Source organism: Acinonyx jubatus, chromosome B3, assembly GCF_027475565.1.
Source record: "Acinonyx jubatus isolate Ajub_Pintada_27869175 chromosome B3, VMU_Ajub_asm_v1.0, whole genome shotgun sequence".
Taxonomy (NCBI): Eukaryota; Metazoa; Chordata; class Mammalia; order Carnivora; family Felidae; genus Acinonyx; species Acinonyx jubatus.
This window is the reverse complement of record NC_069386.1, coordinates 104,172,535-104,192,855: the sequence shown is the minus strand read 5'-3', so window position 1 is coordinate 104,192,855 and position 20,321 is coordinate 104,172,535. Positions and strand designations below refer to the sequence as shown.

Genomic DNA, 20,321 nt, shown 5'->3' with positions numbered 1-20,321 from the left:
AAAAGCGTGTCAGGGAAAAGACCAAAGGTTAGATCTGAGGTTTCCCCCACCCGCCCCCAAGACTAGTGAAAAATAATTGTGACTGGTCTTTGCTATGGAAAACATGAAAATCCTTATAAACAGGAAACTCCTTCCTCCGGGGGTTCCAAACTCTCTCCAAGGTAAAGAATGAGAGATTTTAAGCCATCTCTTAATTATAGACTCACCAGGCTTTTAAACTTCAGTAGAGTTCATATTAATAGGGGCGCAGGGCTATAGAAACAAACCAATGTACACGACACTTTGAGAAAATGGGCACCCAGACCAACATAGTGATGATCTATAAATGACTCCAGTGTGAAAAGCCCCAGAACCCTGACTTAGACCTACACATAGTCCAAAAGTTCTTGAAGATAGCTAGTGTTTTTGGAACTGAATGTTATCAAGTAGCTGTTAAGCCTTAGTAGTTCTTATTTTAGGTTTACTACTTGGTAGGCAACAGTTGATGTTATTAAAAAAAAAATTCATAGAAAATTCTTTCAGAACTCTTTGAATAATTGTCTAAACTGGTTTAATAAAGATTATCATTTTGCCTCACATAAACCTACGGTAGGTTACAGAAAATGGGCAAAATCTTGGAGGGGTCAGATAGCTTCATCCTCTTAACAGAAACATATTGTACCCCGAAGTTATTTTTTTAGGGTAAATTGAAGACATAAAAGGAAACACAGTGATCTAAAAGTTTCCTATTTTTTTCCATATGCAATACTCCATAAGCAACTGAGGTTTAGATGGTTTTGTATGTAGCTCCACCCTCAAATGTATAAATTGGTAATTGTACATTAGTTTGTAGTTTGCAATAAAATATCTAACATGCAGAAGGCTCTCTCCCACCTGAAGGCCAGCATAAGAGAAAAGTAGTAGTCTTTGGATACCATGCAGTATCCATTGACTAGAAGAAATGCAAGATGGATGGCAATGTTTAGACCATCATGAGTCTATTCCAAAGATCAGAAGGGCTCGGGTCCTCTATCAACCACCAGGACAATTTGTTTTCAGCTTGACTTCAAATTGGGCTGAGGATGGCCAGGCAGCCCAAGTGATGTGGCCAAGAAAAAGCCCAATTTTCAGAGGATACGAAACACATCCCTTGTTCTATACAGGTGACACTTCTGATACTGACGTGTATCCTATATATATTTTAATGTTTTATTTATTTTTTGAGAGAGAGCGTGAGCAGTGGAGGGGCAGAGAGAGAGGGGGACAGGATGTGAAGCAGGCTCTGTGCGGACAGCAGCAAGCCCCACACGGGGTTTGAACTCAAGAACTGCGAGATCATGCCGGGAGCCACCCAGGTGCCCCTAATAAATTAATTTTTAAAAAGGAAACACTTCAAAATAAAAAAGGCTTTGATTCTAGAGACTAGACATTCTTTTTTATACCCCAAGTTGAATTATTCACTAGTAGTCCTACTGGGCAACCGTATAACTCTACGGAGTCATACAGAGAGGTTATAGAAAAGTGACAGAAAGAGGTAGCATAGGTCTGTGGACATATCAGATGCTACCATAGCAGAAAACTATACCCTTCTAGGTCCAGCCAGGATGTACAAATTTAAAAATATGTATTTTTGACTTACTAAACAATTTGCAATATTTAATAGTGCAAAGTAAAAAGACGTTTGGCAATGTTCTAATAACTCATCGAAAGCATATACATACACCCAATGAATTCATCTCTTTATTGCATATTCCTTTTTTAAAAAAAATGTACAATCTCATGACACATACAACATTTTTTTTCTTGATACTGTAACAACAGTCTTGCACCTAAAGACTAAGTGGTTCCAACTACTAAGCTAATAAGATACAAGACATATAATTAAGTTTACAAATTATAATGCTTTCTTTTTGGCATTAATTTAAAAAAACAAACAAAAACCTTTAAAATACACACCCAAGAGAGAAAAGTGGCTACTTACACCAGCACCAATCTAAAAAGTAGATTTTTTTTTTTTTTTCCAACAATGGCACATGGAATTACCTGCACAAAGCTTTTGGGAAAAGAAACCAAGAATGGAAATGGCAAAGGAGGCCTACCAGGATGGCCGTATCAAAATGAGGATGATTACCAAGGGCAAGAGGGACAGGCTACGCGAACTTGCTCCTTTAGGTGACACTTCATCCACTTGTCCATTCCTTAAACTGTAAAACAAAGCCATTTTCAAAATACAGTTCCAAAATTGAGCCAGACCAAATTTCTCCTGCTATGAATAGAAAAGAAGATAGAGGCACTTTAGTTAAGGAAGAGACACATCCCTCATCATATCCCACTCCTCCTCTCCAAGCCTTTTGGAGCAAATCTCTGTCTGCACCTCTAACTGGGTGTATCTGCAGACCTTGGTAACTAGGGGCTGGGGAACACAACCTCTGCTGTGTTTTTATGACTGTTTCATGTGCTAGAGTCATTTACTTCCATAAAACGTGTAGAAAGTCTCTAAGTTCGCAATGAAGGGGGACAAAACGTAAAACCACTGCTCTTGACAACTCGTTGAGCACTACTTCACAGCTTTCACCCAGTGCAGGGCCTCGCCATCTGCACCAAGCATTAAAGTTTATACAAAGTATTTTTAAATAGCATGATTCCTGTACAGCGCCTATTAGTATTCTATTCACCCCTTTATCCCCGTTAGAACATGAGCTCCTTGGGGGCAGGGACTTTGTCTTGCTTATCACTGTAGCCCTACTAAGCCTGGCACAGAGTAGGTGTTTAATAAATATTTGTTAACTGACTGAAAAACTCAATTTCGTGAGTAAATAATGTTCTAGTGCAACAGGACAAACTACTCTCTCCACAGGAAACCCAACCACAACAGGATTGATAGAAAGAAAAGAGAGAATCTTAGCCCCTCCCTCCCCCACTACAAATAAATAAAGCAAAGCCAAAAAAAAAAAAAAAACCCAAAAAAACCAAAAAAGTAACAGTCCTCTTTATATATAATTTAAGGATATTAAGAGTTGGTAGGTTAATGGTAAGCATCTATATTTTATTTTCTAATGTTCATTGTTTTTATTCATTTCTCCCTGAGAGCTTTATCTTTTGGACTGAAATTTTACAGGTAGCTTTACTGACACACAATTTAAAATGACAACATATAAACAACAAACCATTTCAAACATACTTAGAGATAAATAGATCTTGGCATCTCTGTTGGTGTTGTTGGCATTTTGTGCATTCGCTAAGTGTCCTTTAGTCCAGACTCATATTGACAGAAGATGCACCCTTGTCCTACAAAATAGAAGATACAAAAGAAAAAAAAAAAGGCACCCCATAAAAAAATTTAAATAATTTTTTACCCCTTCAGAGAATTCCTCCTTTTAGGTCTTGGGTGGGAAATTTTATTTTTAAAGTTTATATACCTACATTGTTAGAACAACAAGCACATTCTGGCGATCTTGTTTTTTAACAAGAGCACGAATTGCATGTAGATAAATAGTGTTCTTTTCAAAAGCCATGTAAAGAAATCTTCAAGAGCGCTTGGCAGAGAACGCGATGAAATTAGGAAACAAAATTGATGCCCGTGTTGTAAATTCCTAAAAAAGAGTCTGATTGATATTCTACATAATTCAGATTGTGTGCGAGATATTCTCAATAAACATTTACAGCCTGCACCCCCACACCAATGTCAGAAATTCTAAGCTGGTTCCTCTTAATTACTGATGCTCTACACCAGCATCACATCGTCAACTATCAAAAACCATTTTAAATCTATATTTTTCCAACACCAGTTTCCCCAGTGAAAATAATTTCTAAGTATACCAAGCTTGGAAACCATAAAATATTTCTCAAGCCTTTTTTTTTTCTTCTTTTTTTTCTTTTTTTTGCTTTTGTTTTTCTTTTTTACTCTAGGGAATGTCTCTGTCATCTCTTTCAGGAGACAGCATTGTGCTTCTGAACAGCCATGGTGTTCAGGGGAAGAAAATGAGCCATACTCAATATGAATGCATACACAAAGGGTTTCTGAGCACATACATTAACACAGAGTTTTGTTTTTAACCATACATATAGGTCTCCAGACAACACTCAGACTTCTATATACATTTTTTAATATATATGTACACATACATTTACATACACACACATTCACGCATTCACTCACAGATGAAGGAAGAAATTGCCACTGTTTGGATTGCAAGGCAGTGTAATGAAAAGTTCTAGTCACTTCAAAGGGCTGCTAATGAGCTTCCTAAAAAAGTATCCAAGGAAAATTAGAAATTAAGTTTCGTGACGGGTCTCTCTCGGCTGCTGTCCGTCATCTGGTTGGTAATACGCTTGCGGTTCCGTTTCAGTTTAGAAAGGTCTTTGTCAAACACTTCTCCTGAGCGTAAAGCTGAAACCAGGTCATCGAACTCTCCACCTTCTTCACTATTCTCTTTTGCTTTCCTCATTTTACGTTCCCTTTCACGCTGTTCTTTGAGCTGCAAAGAGAAAGCAACCTCTTAGAGAAGCGTCAAAATGTTGTGCTTTGTTTTCGGTGGAGAGGAAGTCTGAAATATAGCGTTGCTTCAGCCACATCAACCCATGTGCATCTATGGCTGCTAAGCCCCCTGGACGTCACAAGACAGGGGTAATTGGGACATGAGGTCTCATTTGAGAAGCAATGAATAATGATGAAAAATGACCACTACTCTGTGATTAGACACTCATTGTCTAGAATCTAGGTAAACCTCATGATATTCAAGTTAAAACAAGAGCAGTCGAGGCAATTCATATTTCTATAATGGAACCAGAAAGTTATCACTATTAAACAGACCCCAGATATTGCTTTCTATGAGACACTAAAGCAAATGCTCATTAGGCCACTCTCCTTACATCAAAGGCTTAGCTTGAATTTCCTGTGGGTGCCTGGAGCCTGCTCCATACAATTTACTACTATTAAAAGCCAAATTATACATGTGCATTTTAGAAAACTTAGATAATTCATATAAACAAATGAGGGAAAATCATTCTTAATCCTACTGTTAAGAGATAAAGCATTGTGAACCTTTTGGGGGTATAGCCCACCACTATCATTTATCCTTATTAAAACTTACCTTATTAAAAAAGAAAAAGATTTCATATAGAAATACATTTATAAGCTTTTTTGTATCAATTTTTTTTTTAAGTTTATTTATTTATTTTGAGAAAGAGACAGCATGAGCCGGGAAGGACAGAGAGACAGGGAGGCAGAGAATCCCAAGCAGGCTCTGCACTGGCAGCACAGAGCCCGATGCAGGACTCGAACGCATGAACTGTGAGATCATGACCTGAGCAGAAACCAAGAGTTGGCCGCTTAATCAACTGAGCCACCCAGGCGCCCCTATTAAATATTTTTTAAAAATACGATTTTTAAGGACTGCATAAACATTCCATTATGTAGCTATTATTGCATTTAAAACTACTGCCTGCTTGGTAAACATTTAGGTTGTTTCCAGGTCGAACTACTGTAAAGACTACTATTCTCTTTGTGCAAATTTATGATTATTTCTTTAGAATAATTTGTAAGAAATGGAACTCCAGATCAGAGGATGTGGATATATTTTCTCAGGCTTCGGATATACACTGCCAGGTTGCCCAAGAGAAACTTACACCGATTTAAGCTCCCAGAAGCATAAAATGCCCTCCCTCCTGCTGGCACATCGCAGCACGGTCCACAAACCAAGGAGCCGCAGCACTGAACTTCCAGGAGCTGGAAACGGCCAGTTTCAACATTTTCTTACCTGAGCCTCCATGCGAGCACGGCGTTCCTCTTCCTCCTTCTTCTTTCTCATGTTTTCATTCTCTTGTTTGGCTTCCGACACAGCTTGGAGAAACTGATCAAAAATGCCAAAGAACTCATCCGGCTGGATTTTGCCAGCCTCTTCTCCAAAGTGTTTCACTGCTTTAGTAAACTGGAAGAAAGGAGGTTTTAAGAAGTTCAGTGTTGTGAGAGAATTCTGTGATCAAACAGAAATCTCTCTCTCTAGAAGGAGTGAAGCGCAGGAAGAGTCAAATATAACTTACTGGATTTTAGTGAGCCTGTATTTATCTTTGGCTGCTGAACAAGCCTATCACTCATGTGTAAAGTAAAAAAAAATTAATACTCCTCAACTTTTGAAACCATTTATTCATTTCCACCTCATTTCAGCCTAACACCAATGATTACCTACTATGACTTTTTATTAACTAAACAGTAGTAAAAACAAGAAAGCAAAATATCGTAGGGCAGAGCACTCAAGACATAAAACTAACAGCAAACTCAGCAGGGGTAGGGAAACTTGTACTTTCAACTTTTCTTTGAAGTAGTTTAATATCATTTATTGGTGCCATATGGTTAATATCAAAAACAAATGGGACCCAGGCCTTCTTAGCTGCTTTCCCTGATCATGTTGTGTAGCTGCTCGTGTTGTGATATTTCCTGGGTCTCAATTAGAAAACAACTGACTATGGGATCATTAATGAAACCCCTACTTTAGGACCGAGAATACAATTTTATTCCAAATCCTTTGTTTTGCAACCCCTTTCAATACAAATCCTCTTAAAACACCGTAAGAGCAAAATATTAAGGGAGAATTTAAAAAAGTTAATACAAACATATGGATATAGTAACAAAATAGTATCACCAGTCTCTTCAGTTCTTTCTTTTATTTTTTTTTTTCATGTTTATTTATTGATTTTGAGAGAGAGTGAATCTCAACTGGGCTCTGCACTGATACTTGGTCTCGAACTCAAACTGTGAGATCATGGCCTGAGCTGAAACCAAGAGTTGGATGCCTAACCGACTGAGCCATCCAAGCACCTCAACACCTCAAGTTTTCTTTTCTTTTGATTTTCTTTCTTTCTTTTTTTTTTGACTGGTGAATGTGTCAGTTTACTTAACATTGTATTTTAGTTCTTTAAAGTGAAGTACACTTAACATACAGTGTTATATTAGTTTCAGGTATACAATGTAAGGATTCAACAACTGCATACGGTAGTCAGTGCTCATGAGGCAAAGTGCAGTCCCCATCTGTCACCAAACGTTATTGTTCCCTGTGTTGTACTCTTCTGGTTTTACTTCTTCTGGCAGTTATCTTCGGAACTCAAGATCGCATGCTTTCAGGAGTCTTAGCGGTATCATGACTATCTAAATAATGTTCAATGCCAGTCATACTGTTTGCTGGAATTTTTCTTCCCCCTGTAAGGATCCGATGCTGTTACTCCTGAGCTACTAAGGATGGTGTTTACAGCTTCAGAGTCAAATGAATTCCTAATCCCTATGCCTCATCAACTACCTAACATTTTCCAGATCTTTAATTTTCATTTAGCATATGAAGTGTTTATGCACTGCCTCCAACCCATGAATTTCTAATTGCTTTTATTTTTCTTGCATTACTTGCCTTTATATTTTTTTTTCTGATATTTTGCTAGTACTATCTCCCTAAAGGAAACCTTTTCAGTATTTTCTTTTCCCCTAGTTTTTATGAAATATAATTGACATGCAGCACTGTATAAAATTAAGGTGTATGGCATGACGACATGACTTACATATATTGTGAAATGATTACCGCAATAAGTTAACATCCATCACCTCATACACACACACGGAAGTGTCTACTCTCTTAACAACTTTCACGAAGAGCATGCAGCACTGTTCCCTAGAGTCATCACCTTGTACATTACAACCCCTATATTCATCGATCTTATCACTGGAAGCTTGTACTTTTTGATCACCTTCCTCCAATTCCCCCTCAACGTTTATTCTGAGATAAAACTATGAAGTAATAGATGTGTGTGCACATGACATTTTATAATTGTTATTTCACATCTTTAAATGTATAATAAAAATGTGCTTTTACCATTTTTCTCTTCACTGAGTTGTTCTCAATGCTTTACTTATTTGGAAACAATCTACTAGACATCAGAGTTCTTTAGGGAAAAATACATTGTTCACATGACACGCACAGAGCTCTAGCCTGCCTTCATGGCTTTATAAGCTAATTTCTAAAAGTTCTGGTATGAGCAAAATGGCATTAGACAGCCTACAACTGAGTTTCTAAAACACTCAAGTTCATGCACTTCAAGCCATCCTGAATGATCTTTTTATCTAGGAATTCTAGTGATGATGAAGTCATGTGTATTTTAGTCTTAAAAATCTGAAGAAAACTAGTCCCAGACTAATGTTCCCAGACTAAAGTTCCCACACTAAAATTTTTTTAAAAGTAGGTTGTGCACAAGCATGTGTTTTTACCTCAAAAATTAACTGTAGAGTTGATTCTTATAAAAATTCTTGAGTCCTTAATGAAGTAGATTCTGTACTGCCTGGTTTGGAGTGGGGGACGGGGAAGGGTCCCTTCCCTCCTGTACAGGAGGCACACATAAGACATGGGTGGGGACTATCACAGTGGAGGTTGCTGGCATCAGTCATGGGACTTTTAACAGCAGTCATCTGAACATATATTCTCTTTCCATTTATTTAATAATGTTGGAGGTCAGGTTTACTGTTGAGACTAGCTAACGTATCCTAATACGATCTTCTTCCGAACTTTAAGCAGTTGTGTGTGCACTTTACATAAACAATCATCTATATCTATTACTAAACAGGTGGCTACAGGGAATGACATCCATTACTCAAGTTTCAAAGGAAAGATCAAGTTAAAGCAAAAGAGTATTATGGCAACTGAGAGATGAGCAGTGAGGAAGAACTCAACAGGGTGGCATAGGGGCCTGATATGATTTATTTAACTATGAGAAGGGGGGGGGGTGAGAGAAAAATGAGACAATGTGTACATGTATATAAATGGGTATGTATTTTGGAAGAGGAAATAACGAGGAGTTAAGGTCTTGGTTATTAGCCAACGAAAACTTTTCTTTTAGAGGCAAACAGCATTTTAAATAGCAAAACTCATAAAAAGCACCGTATTATTAAAACATATGCCTCTTGTAATGAGGCTGTGAATTAAAGTGTATCTCCTTTAATAAGGTCTGCTGGAGAGTTCAAGAGGGAATATCCTGCCTGAAGTCTCTATCTCAGGAGAGCATATAACTTACAGCTACTAAGACACTTGGCCTTGGTCACACCTGATCTCACACTTTATCTGGCCTCTGGTTTTCATAATCGACGCTTTTCTGGTTTCCAGAGACAAGTCAATATCAACAACAAGACAACCAATATCAACCAAGAGAAAACTGCAGAATATTTTCTGGTTTTATACCATCCAGATACTTCGAGGTCTTGCTAACCTAAGGGCAACATAGGTTAGACAAAAAGGGGTGTGTTCCAATTGATCACAGTCCTAGATATGAAAATACAGAATACCTGAAGTGTCAGCCCTGTCAAACAACACTCGGTATGCAACGGGAAACTTACCAGGTCTTTAGCTTCTGCTAGAAGGTCTTCGACATCAGAGAAGCTGAAGCTGGCTACTGTGATGAACTGGCTGACAACAGACACAAACTTATCTCCGGGTTGTGGGGGCTGAGACTTTTGATATTCCAGCTCCTTCGACACAGGAAATGGATAATGTCAAGGTGGGCTTCAAATGCAGATGCACACACACCTTGTCTAATTTTCCATATGCCTCAAATGTAGCAAGTCTGAATGGTGAACACATCAGAACCTACTCCAAACCATTTTGTGATGCCCTAGCTCCCTCTGCCCCTCTGCCCACAATGCCTGAGCCATGCCCAAGCCGTGCCCCTGTGCGCGCACATATTTGCAAACTGCAATGTACCAATGGTTGGAGCCCTTTATTGGTGTGATTTTTTTTTTTTTAATTTTAGAGAGCACAAGCGGAGGGGGAGCAGAGGGGGGAGAAAGGGGGGGGAAGGGAGGGAGAATCTTAAGCAGGCTCCACACTTAGTGTGAAGCCCGATGCAACACTCAATCCCATGACCCTGGGATCATGACCTGAGCTGAGACACCAAGAGTTGGATGCTCAATTGACTGAGCCACCCAGGTGCCCCTGAGATTTCGTATCCCAGCTTTAGGATATAAGCAGATTAGCACTCGGATACAATTAATAGAAGTTAAATAAACAGCAAATTAGATTCAAAGGGTGTGTGACTGAAAGCAAGAGAATTTAATCTGTTGATACTCTGTGCTCAGAATTCTGGTTGCTTGGTTTTTCCTTCTTTCCCTCTGGCTATATTGAGGCTACATGACGATATCTGGGTCAGTGGGATTTCAACTGTCATGTTTGGCACCATAATTGTCTCCCATTTTTATTCTTGTCTACACCATTTTGTTTTTGTGAACAGGCAGGCAGGAGTATTAGTGCCTTGTTAGTTATCCATATTCTCCATTACCAGGGTGATGAACATACAGATTATTCAAATCTAATTTTCGTAATTAATTTCAACCATTGCCAGATGCACTTTCTTTATCTCACCCTCTATGAGTGAGGGATTATTATTCTAATTGTACAGACACATAAATTCAGGTGTAGAGGGATTAAATTCCTGGCTCAAGAGTCTAGTAGCTGAAACACGATAGAGCCAGAATTTGAGGTCAGATCTGTCTGACTCTGCACAGTCTCAGTAACAACCATCTTGCCTACCAATGACTTAATCTGGTTCTATATTCTATACGTGCTTTGGTGGAGGTACTAACAAGCAGGAGTGTAGAAGTCACAGGCTATGGTTCTGATTCAGCTCCACCACGGATTTGGTTCTTGTCCATGACAAGTGGCCTTGGCCTCAGTTCCTTCTTTGACAAAAGGCAGGCAATATCCAGATCACCATGAGAATCAAGGAAATAACAAGTAGAAATTTAGAAAGTATGGAACTTGCTTTGATTGGAATAAACTGCCATGATTCTAGGACTTTGGCCTTGCAAGTGAACATGTATGTATGTGAGGTACAGAGATAGGAGAGTAATTTGAAAGTATTTCATAAACGTATTATTCTTTTTCATTCAAAGGCAGAAGATGAATTCCAACTTTGCTATCTTCAAGCAGTATAACTGAATTGTGTAAAGCACAACCGGGATACATGAATATTTAGATAGGCCAAGGTCTGCCTCCCAATATTTCCTTCCAGGGCTACATCTTGACATGCATGCTGCCAGGGGGAGGGGAAGGCTCCTGTAGCCCCTTTCTTACAAGAAGTGTGTTAGTGTACATGACCCAGGTGCTGGACAGATTTAAGCAAAACCACCTTTAATAAACCCCAAACACAAGACCTCCTTGGACCCTCCTCCCCCCTCCATGTCTTGCTCTGAGCTAGTTTAGATGCAAAGGTCAGAGGATCCATTATCAGGCTTTAGGGCTGTGTCATCACTGCCGCACTAGTCTCAAGAAAGACTTCCACTGGGAGGAAATGGGAATGAAGAGAAGGCTGTAAAAAAAAAAAAAAAAAAAAAAAAAAAGCCTTATCCCAAACTGCCCTGAGCCCGTTGGGCCTCTGAAATCTGAGGAGGACCATCCTACTCGCTCACTCAGTGTCTTGACCCATTGGGGTTGGCAGAAATATTTCATTCAGTTCATCTCCCTTTCCTTTTGAAAGAGCATCCTCCCCATGCCCGGCCACAAAGGGGGCGGTGGGGGGGGGGAGCCTTACAAGCTTCCGATTTATAAAAAACAGGAAAAGATTAGATATTGTGACTTTAACTTTTATTAGAGCTATGTCTTCCATGAAGTCAACTGCTTTCTACGGCAGGAGAAAGGAAGGAGGTTCTTCATGGCATTACTGATACACGACCTGAAAGATACTTAAGAGAGGGGCCACCTTGTTAAGCTGCCTGAAGAACAGTCTCCTTTGTCAAGTACCAGACCGGAGTGAGGATCACTCTCCTAAGCAAGTTTCTTGTCCTGACCGGCCCCTCCTCACTGGTGGCAGTGCTGTGTGGTATCCATGTGGCACTCTGCCCACACAGTCATGTTTAAGTGCACCCACTCCTCTGCCTCCAGCAGGGTGGCCTGCTTTCCTTCCACAGAGGCCCGGCCCAGATAGTTTTGCACACCAGGGACAACCTCACTCCTATGTAACTAAGTTTACCCCACCCTCCTTCTTTTTTTAGAATAAAAAAAAAATTTTTAAATTTATTTTGAGGGAGAAATAGAGAAAGAGAGAGAGAGAGAGAGACAGACAGAATCCCAAGCAGTCTCTGTGCCGTCAGCACAAAGCCCAGTGCGGGGCTTGAACTCATGAGCTGTGATATCATGACCTGAGCAGAAATCAAGAGCTGGCAGCATAACCGAATGAACCACTCAGGTGCTCCTACGCCACCCTCCTTCTAAGCCACAGCTCGAAGTTCATCTCTTTCAGAAGAGAACCTTCCTCTAATCAATGCCAGTCATTCCACAAGTTTTGGACTAGCCAAGTCCACCCTTCTTCCTCAAGGCATTTTTGTAACCACTGTGCTTATCTGGACGTGGCCAGGCTGAGTAACTGTGAACGTTAGCTGGACTCACTGCTCTTGGCCATTTCAACACCCGGAGGGAAGGAGTCGGAATCATCGTGACCCCTCGTCTAGAAAACGGACTGTACGCCCAAGTGTCTACTCAATAAATACTCCCCAAAGGACCAACTTCAACACAAGAGAGGTGTTCCACTGCTCTACTGAGAGTGAACATCACTCACTTGTTTTTGTTTTGTTTTCCTTTGGCATGTCTTTAATCACATGCTCAGAACAATCCTTATAAATACAATCACTGGTTTTATAGTGACACACATTTTCAAGGCTTTTGTTATAGTGTGGTCGCCTGCAAAAATGACCATTAACTTCTTCCCTCCCTTTGATGCCTCCTTTCCTTATTCTTTTTTTTTTTTTTTTTTTTTTTTAAATACAATTTATTGTCAAGTTGGCTAACATATAGTGTATACAGTGTGCTCTTGGTTTTGGGGGTAGATTCCCATGATTCATTGCTTACATACAAACACCCAGTGCTCATCCCAACAAGAGCCCTCCTCAATGCTGATCACCCATTTTCTGAACATCACTTGTTAACAGAACATGGACACTGAGGGTATCCTTATCTGGCCAAACCCACTTTAATGAGTCCTGCCTTACAGGTGGGAAATCAGTGTGACCCTAGCTTCCCAGTTCCTGCTCCGGTGACACCCCAGGACATCCTGCAGCTGAGTCGCCAGGGTAACACAGCCAGCCTTTGCTTCCTCGTTGCTGTTGTTTTCCTTTTTCTTTTTTTTTTTTTTAATCAGTAAATGTTTATGCTGGGCAGACCACCATGCCGGATATCATCAGCACTCGCAGCAGCGGCGAGACTGGGAATCAGAAGAAACACGTACTTACCATCTCTACTGCTTTCAAGCCACTTCTCAAGGTACTTATTTCTTTGTCCAGCTCAGTCATGCTGTTGTAAATAGCAACATTTTAGTAACCAACATGCGACTTGTATGTATTAAATAAATAATGGGTTCACATATCTCATGCTTGGAAGTCCACCCTAGTGTATTTTCAATGTTCAAAATTCCCTTCCATGCTCAGATCTCACAGAAAGATAAAATTTTAAACTTAAGCAATTTAAACATGGACTTATGGTTTTTGTTTTCCACAGCCAGTAGGTACATTTTATAGATTAAAAAGAGCAGAAATGCCTGTCATCTCTACAAAAATAATTCATGTTTCAATTTCACAAAAATCTCACTTAAGCCAATTATCACATGTAGAAATAAATATTTTGCCATACATAGCTCCTTTCGAACAAGTAAAAGAAACCGCCTTATCCACAATCATGCTCACATTGTATTCTTCATAATTAGGGCACCGCTTTTCACTGAAGCTCTGGTAATGTGAGTATTACAAGGTGATGGCTTAAATTTCAATCAACAATGGTATTTCTTCAAGTTGTACTAACTAGATCTCATTGTCTCTTTTTATAGAGAAAGTTTCCTGGATTTCTCCCATAAAACTTTCTATCTGAAGGCTTTTAGACCTCAGAGATTATAACATGAATCTTGTGGATAATTCAGATGTAAGCAAATTCACCAAAATGTCATTTACTTTAACATTTTAATTTCATGTCTCACATTTCTACCAAAGTCTACAAAAAGAGGGAAAAAAATTAACCTACTCTTCATCATACTTTTCAAATTCACTGCAAAAGATAGTTTTAAATACACACATTTATTTTTTAATTCTTTTTATTTATTAAAATTTTTTATTTTTGAGAGAGAGAGAGCGAGAGAGCGAGCACAAACAGGAGGGGGCAGAGAGAGAGGGAGGCACAAAATCCAAAGCAGTTCCAGGCTCTGAGTTGTCAGCACAGAGCACCAGGCAGGGATCAAACCCATAAACTGCAAGATCATGACCTGAGCTGAAGTCGCACACTTAACCGACTGAGCCACCAGGCACGCCTATTTTTTTAATTCTTTTAAGTACATTTATTTTGAGAGAGAGAGAGACAGAGACAGAGAGAGAGAGCACAAGCAGGGGAGGGGCAGAGAAGAGAGAGGGAGAGAAAGAATCCGAAGCAGGCTCTGTGCTCTCAGCATAGAGCCTGACGTGGGGCTCAAACCCATGAACTGCGAGATCATGACCTGAGCCGGAGTCAAGAGTTGGATGCTTAACCGCCTGAGCCACCCAGGCGCCCCTGTGCATTTATTTTTTTTTTAAAGGGCCAAAAGCAGGAGGGAAGAACAACAAGGAAAACTGCCTGCTCTTCAGTCTCTGAAAAGTGGTGTGAAGTCTGTGGTGAAAGTTTGGCAACTTTCCATTTTATTTTTAGTTTCTTCATTTGCATAAAGACTGCTTTCCATTAAAAGGCTGCCTTGGTTTCTGAGAGTGTGTGCACATGTGAAAATTACTAGCAACGCCCTGACATTTACGTTCTATTTGCTTAGCCATGTTTCCTCATTAACTAAGAGTGCTCCTACCTGTATGTAACAGAACTACCTTTTAAAAGTACTAGTGAAACTGTATTCCTTTCTTATACTCTTAATAACCCAGAAAATTGGGTTTCCTGGCGGTTAAAAATTGCATGCAGGAGTAATCCAAAGGAAATACAAAACATGTATGTGTGTGTGTGTATTCATATATATACATATATATTCAAAAGTATGCAACATATTTCAGTGACTTGGATAGGATTCAAACTTTACTTCATATGCTACTCAGGGGAAAGCAAACAGAAGGACCCTCTTCACGCGATGCCAGCTGACCACCTCAATAGCTAAAGCACAGTCCAAGTGATTTAAAAGACTAAAACAATTCATGGGAAATACTTACTTTACTTTTGCTGCTTGAGGAATGTCCCGCAGTTCTTCATTTAGATTGAGGACCTTGGGGTATTTATTTTCCACAATGGTTATGAGATAGTGCAGAAGTGTAATATTCCTACAATAAAGGAGGAAAAAGTATTAAACATGGTTAATATCTGCATATGATTTGCATATCCAAGTGGCTCAACCTGCAAGAATGCTATACTCCTGCATTCATTTTAAAATTTGGAGATTCCTTTAAGGCAGGGATTCTCAAGAGAAGGGGATAAGGGGAGGGCCTACATGGGATTTACATAACTTACGATGAAAGGAAGCATATCTCTTCTAAAAGGGAAGGGGATAAGAATTACTACTTTGGCTCATAAGAAACATCCTTCAAAATCTGGATGACAGAAATGAATTGGAACCACTGCCAGTGGGGACATAGCTTCACAGCGCATCCTCCCAAAGGCAAGGTGTGCCTGAGGTTCATGACAACGGGATGGGGCCAGCTGGGGTGGGGACGGAGGGATGTTTAATTCACTGAAAAGGATAGCTATTTTTCAAATCTCAAAGCACAGAGCAGCAACTCACTGATAAGAATTTATTGATAATTCTCATTTAAGCTTTTTCAATTCTTCGATAACTCCCTCCCTCTGCCCCCCCACCCCCCAATCCTCTGACTCATTTTGTTAGCTTTTTTCCCTTCTGACTCGATTGTTTTGCTGTTGTAGCAAAGGACGTTCAGGAAGTTAGAAGGCCTCCTGCTTTAGGGCTGGTCCTGGAAGTGGACCAGGACTGTGCCATCATGGCTATGACATCTTTGCAGCCAAAAATCCATTTCCTAATTTTAGCAACACTTGAGCTCCTAACTGTAAAACCCAGCTCCCTCTTTGGTGGTGACAGCACTGAACCCTGACTGACCTGGGTTGAAAAAGTGGATGTCTGATAACACTGTCTGTTAGGCAAAGCTGTAGCAGTCTGGTCCTGTTGTCCCTGACTCCAATGCACATTACAGTCACCTGGGCCCTGGATGCCTGGGCCAACCTGAGATTCATTTCACTGGAATGAGGTGGGGCCAGGCATGGGTATTTTTAAAAACTCCCTGGTAATTCTAAGAGCCAGGATCAAGAACCACTAGTCTACTGAAAGTTACCATAATCAGGAGGACACAAATGTAATTCTTTAAAAACATGTCCGTAATTTGTAGGCAATTTGTTAACTCGTGATGCTACATCCCAACAGTCCCATCCACCCCCAACTACCATGAAGCAGAGTTGTCAAACCATTTCCTTTCCAACAACAACGAAATGCTTTCCACTTCTGGTTACCCTTGCATCTTCATAGACGCCAAGGCAATCCCATTCCTGAGTCAACTGACCCACACGTGAAAAATTTTTTTTTTCTATCTTTCTTGCTCTCAAGAAATAATTAGAAAACAATAGCTCAGCCAAGTAAATCGGTGGCTAATATTCTGGCCATTTCCTTTGCAGACACTGAGCTGGTATCCTTCCACTTCAATTCTGCTGCTCCCAGAAGCTGAGCATCAGCCCATGTGCCTGCTGTGTGAGGAAGTAAGATCCCAGCGACTGTCACGAGACAGAGCGGAGCCATTTCTCTTCACTGTTTCACAGAGATGCTTTGTGATTCGGAGGGAACTTAATTAACCATATATACTTTTCTTCATGTAGAAAGACTTCAACCTAGATCAGAGCACTCACATTTGTGTGCTATCCAAGTAACACCTAATTCGACTGAATGTAAGTTCTTAAAGAATGAAAACAACTCAACAGCCACACATTTGATTTTTCGCTGGTATAACTGGAAACAAGCCTTTAATGCAGAGTCAATGTGTCCCTCATGCGCAATGTCCCACCCTTGTGCAGTTTGATAAGATTCAACTGACATTTAATGAGTGACTGCTTATAAACAAGGCACTGTGCTTAGGCACTAAGGGTTTAGAAGACACTGGTACTATTTCCAGGGACCAAATATTCACAGGAAGAAGAGGGAAAAAAAGAACAGAAATATTTTTAATTTATTGTTTTGAAAAGGCTTGTGTATTAGATAAATTCTGTAATAACTTCGATAAGGAGATAATCACATAGTAAGTGCCAGGTTATCAGTAATGGCTGATAGGTAATGGCAGAAGGTATTAGGGGAGGGTGGGGGGGAGAGAGAGAGAGGAGACCTAAATGGTAGTAAAGGTCTCTTTCCTCTCCAACTTATAAGCCCGGTTGAAGAGAACACCTTCCTCAAAAAAGGTGACTGCTCTTGGGTGCCTGGGTGGCTCAGTCAGTGAAGCATCCGATTCTACAGTTCGGTTCAGGTCATGATCCCAAGGGTTGTGGGATCAAGCCCCATGTTGGGCTTTGCACTGAGCCTGCTTACGATTTGCTCCCTCCCTTCCTCCCTCTCCCTCTCTTCCCCTCACCACCCCACTGCTTGCATGGACTCTCTAAAATAAAATAAAAAAAAAAAAAAAGAAAAGAAAAAAAGAAAAAAGGTGACTGCTGCTTATATGCAGGTGAGATGTTGCAGTTACCTACTACAACCTACAAATAAGATCCATCTGTTGTTAGAGTAGAGGTGGGGACAATAGGACAGGTGTCAAATACCTGTGAGACCAAATATCTTGCTTGTGATCTTAGGCAGACTAAATGAGCCACTTGACATTGCCTCAGTTTCTTTATCTGACAGTAGGCAATGTAGCACTTGGCCCGTACACTTCACACAATCAAATATGAAAGTGCTCTGGAAGGAACAAATGCTCACATTAAAAATAAGGTGGTGATAGAACAGCTGCCCTTTGTTAATCTATCTCTACATGATGCAAAAAATAAGGTTTAGCCCTACAACTTAACACACTCACTGCTTATTTCTTTTTTTAAAGTTTATTTATTTGAAAGAGAGCAAGTGTGAGTGGAGGGGGGGCGGGTGGGCACAGAGAGAGGAAGGAATCCCCAAAGCAGGCTTCGTGCTGCCATCACAGAGCCTGAAGCAGCGCCAAACTCGAGAACCATGAGATCATGACCTGAGCCAAAACCAAGAGACAGATGTTTAACCGACTGAGCCACCCAGGCTCCCCCACCCTGCTTATTTCTTTATAGGATGGATTCAGGGTTGCCATAATGCTATGCATCACTAACCTTATAGAAAATATAGAGTAAAAAGCCCTTGCTAGTTAGGAATAATTACGATGAACAGCCTATTTTTAAAACGAATTTGGATGCAGAGAAGTTTCCCTTAGAGACAACTGGGCAAATGGCTTTGAAGTCAGTAAGAACCTTAGACAAATAGGGCTCTCAGGGAAACTGGGGTTACTATGCCTAACGATCCTGTTAATGACACCAGAGCATTTCTACCTCTCAGTGTTTCTAACAAGAATCTGTTCACTTTTACACTTTCTAGGAAGCATTCTGAGGAGTCTTGGGAGCAGAGGCTTAATACCAACAGCCAAAATGCACTTAGACCCCATCCGTTTTTATAGCCGCTAGCGTCAATGTATAAAGGAAGACATACCCTAAAAGCCCAACAAGCTTCCCATCATCGGCTGTCAGTTTTCTCTTTTCCCTAGAACACAGTTCTCTGTGGAGGGGTTGTGACTGGGAGAGGTCATGAGGAGACCAGCAGCATGTGGGTCACATTCTGTTTCTTGTTCTGGGGACTAGTTATACAGAGGTGTCCAATTTGTGAAATTTAAGACCAGTGGACTTGTCCTTAGTGTATTATACTATAACAAAAAGTTTACCCAAGAAAACCCCAAAACTTAGACTGGCTGATATCCCTGGGGACTGAAAATGGATGAAGGATCATTGGCCCAATGGGAATTTAGGGATATTTATAAATGTGAGAGAAGAGAGGTCACTTCTCTCTTGGAGAGAAGGAAAGAGCATGAGCAGGAGACCAGCAAACCAGAGGCTGCAGGATCAGGGAGGCCCAGGAGGCCCAGAGGGGTCCTGACCTAAGCTCCTGGATCCTCCAAGTGTTGGAAGATACCATACTTACTTGTCAATACTAGATTTTGTGTCAGCAATCTTGTTTAGGCTGGATATCTTGAATCCATACGCATTGCCTCTTTGGCCTTTATTCATGTAATTCCCAAATGCCAAAACCACTTCTAGCAACTGCTTCAGGGCGTTGCTCCTAAACACCTCTTCTGAGCCAGAACGAATTGCTTCAAAACAAAGCACACATAAACACAACTACTACCACCAGGACTTTCCAGGGACACCCAGCCTAAATCCACACACCTGGGAGCAGACATGGACGATGTAAGCCTGGGTCACTAGACTACCAGGGAGCACTTACAAGACACCTAACCTAGAAGCAAAGAGCAAGGGGACAGGGAGAGCCAGCTCACGTTGCTCAAGAGACCCACAGCCGCACAAGCCTATCCTTTCTTAGTCCTTTTCTTGACTGGCTCATCAACTGTAAGCAGGGATATATGAGACAGTGATTGCATTTCCCACATTCCTCTGCAAACACTTTCTTGCCTGGTATGAGTAAGACTGAGAGGATAACTGATCAATTCTATTGACAGAAAAACTGGCCAAATGTGTTTCATGTTATAGCTTGCAGGTGTCCTCAGGGACTGGGGCTTGAGCAGGGTCCTGAGTCCAGCCTGCATTCTGTGGCTGTGTTCTTCAGATGCCCCTTTTTTCAAACACTTAAAAATTTAATAGCCTCAAATCTTCCCTTAGAAATATCTAGTAAGGCACCATTGCAATAAAGCTGGCTACAGGTTTAATGCTAGTAGCGGTCAGATACGTTCTCACCAACATCCAGGATGTTAAAAGCCTGATTCTACAGAGGAGCTCAGGAGATGTGCTGTGGGCTCCAGAACCCGGGCTGGGCCACAGGGCCAAGGGCAGACATTAAGTAATTACTTATCACGATTTCAAAAGATTTTAAGCAAAAAAAAAAAAAAAAAAAAAAATCACCCAAGGGATGCTGTTTACTACCTGCACTTGGGTTGCAGTTGCAAATGGGCACTTAAGATGAACATCACTTTCAATCTGGAGGCCTGACTTTACCTTCTACTTTAGGTTTCACTTCTGCCACACGCTCTGCAAACTTCTTTTTGAAGTACAGCGATTGCAGTCTTTGCTGGTAATGATTGATGCTGTAAGAGCAAGCATGGACTAATGAACATCTACTTAATATATTATCTATGTTCACTTAAT

General features: G+C 40.5%; 1 protein-coding gene across 6 annotated transcripts in view; it reads right to left on the bottom strand.

Moving 5' to 3' along the window:
• Positions 1–1,701: 1,701 nt before the first annotated feature.
• The window catches only part of DAAM1 (dishevelled associated activator of morphogenesis 1), a 174,296-nt gene continuing 155,676 nt past the window's right edge, over positions 1,702–20,321 (bottom strand). For all 6 annotated transcript variants that reach the window (XM_015071838.3, XM_053224497.1, XM_027065825.2 and 3 more), the window contains 7 exons: positions 20,172–20,260; positions 19,144–19,312; positions 15,164–15,271; positions 13,229–13,289; positions 9,347–9,478; positions 5,739–5,909; positions 1,702–4,457 (listed from right to left, as the gene is read on the bottom strand). In XM_015071838.3, the coding sequence (XP_014927324.1) occupies positions 4,248–4,457; positions 5,739–5,909; positions 9,347–9,478; positions 13,229–13,289; positions 15,164–15,271; positions 19,144–19,312; positions 20,172–20,260 (940 nt within the window). In that variant the 3' untranslated portion in view covers positions 1,702–4,247. The remainder of the gene's footprint in view (positions 4,458–5,738; positions 5,910–9,346; positions 9,479–13,228; positions 13,290–15,163; positions 15,272–19,143; positions 19,313–20,171; positions 20,261–20,321) is intronic.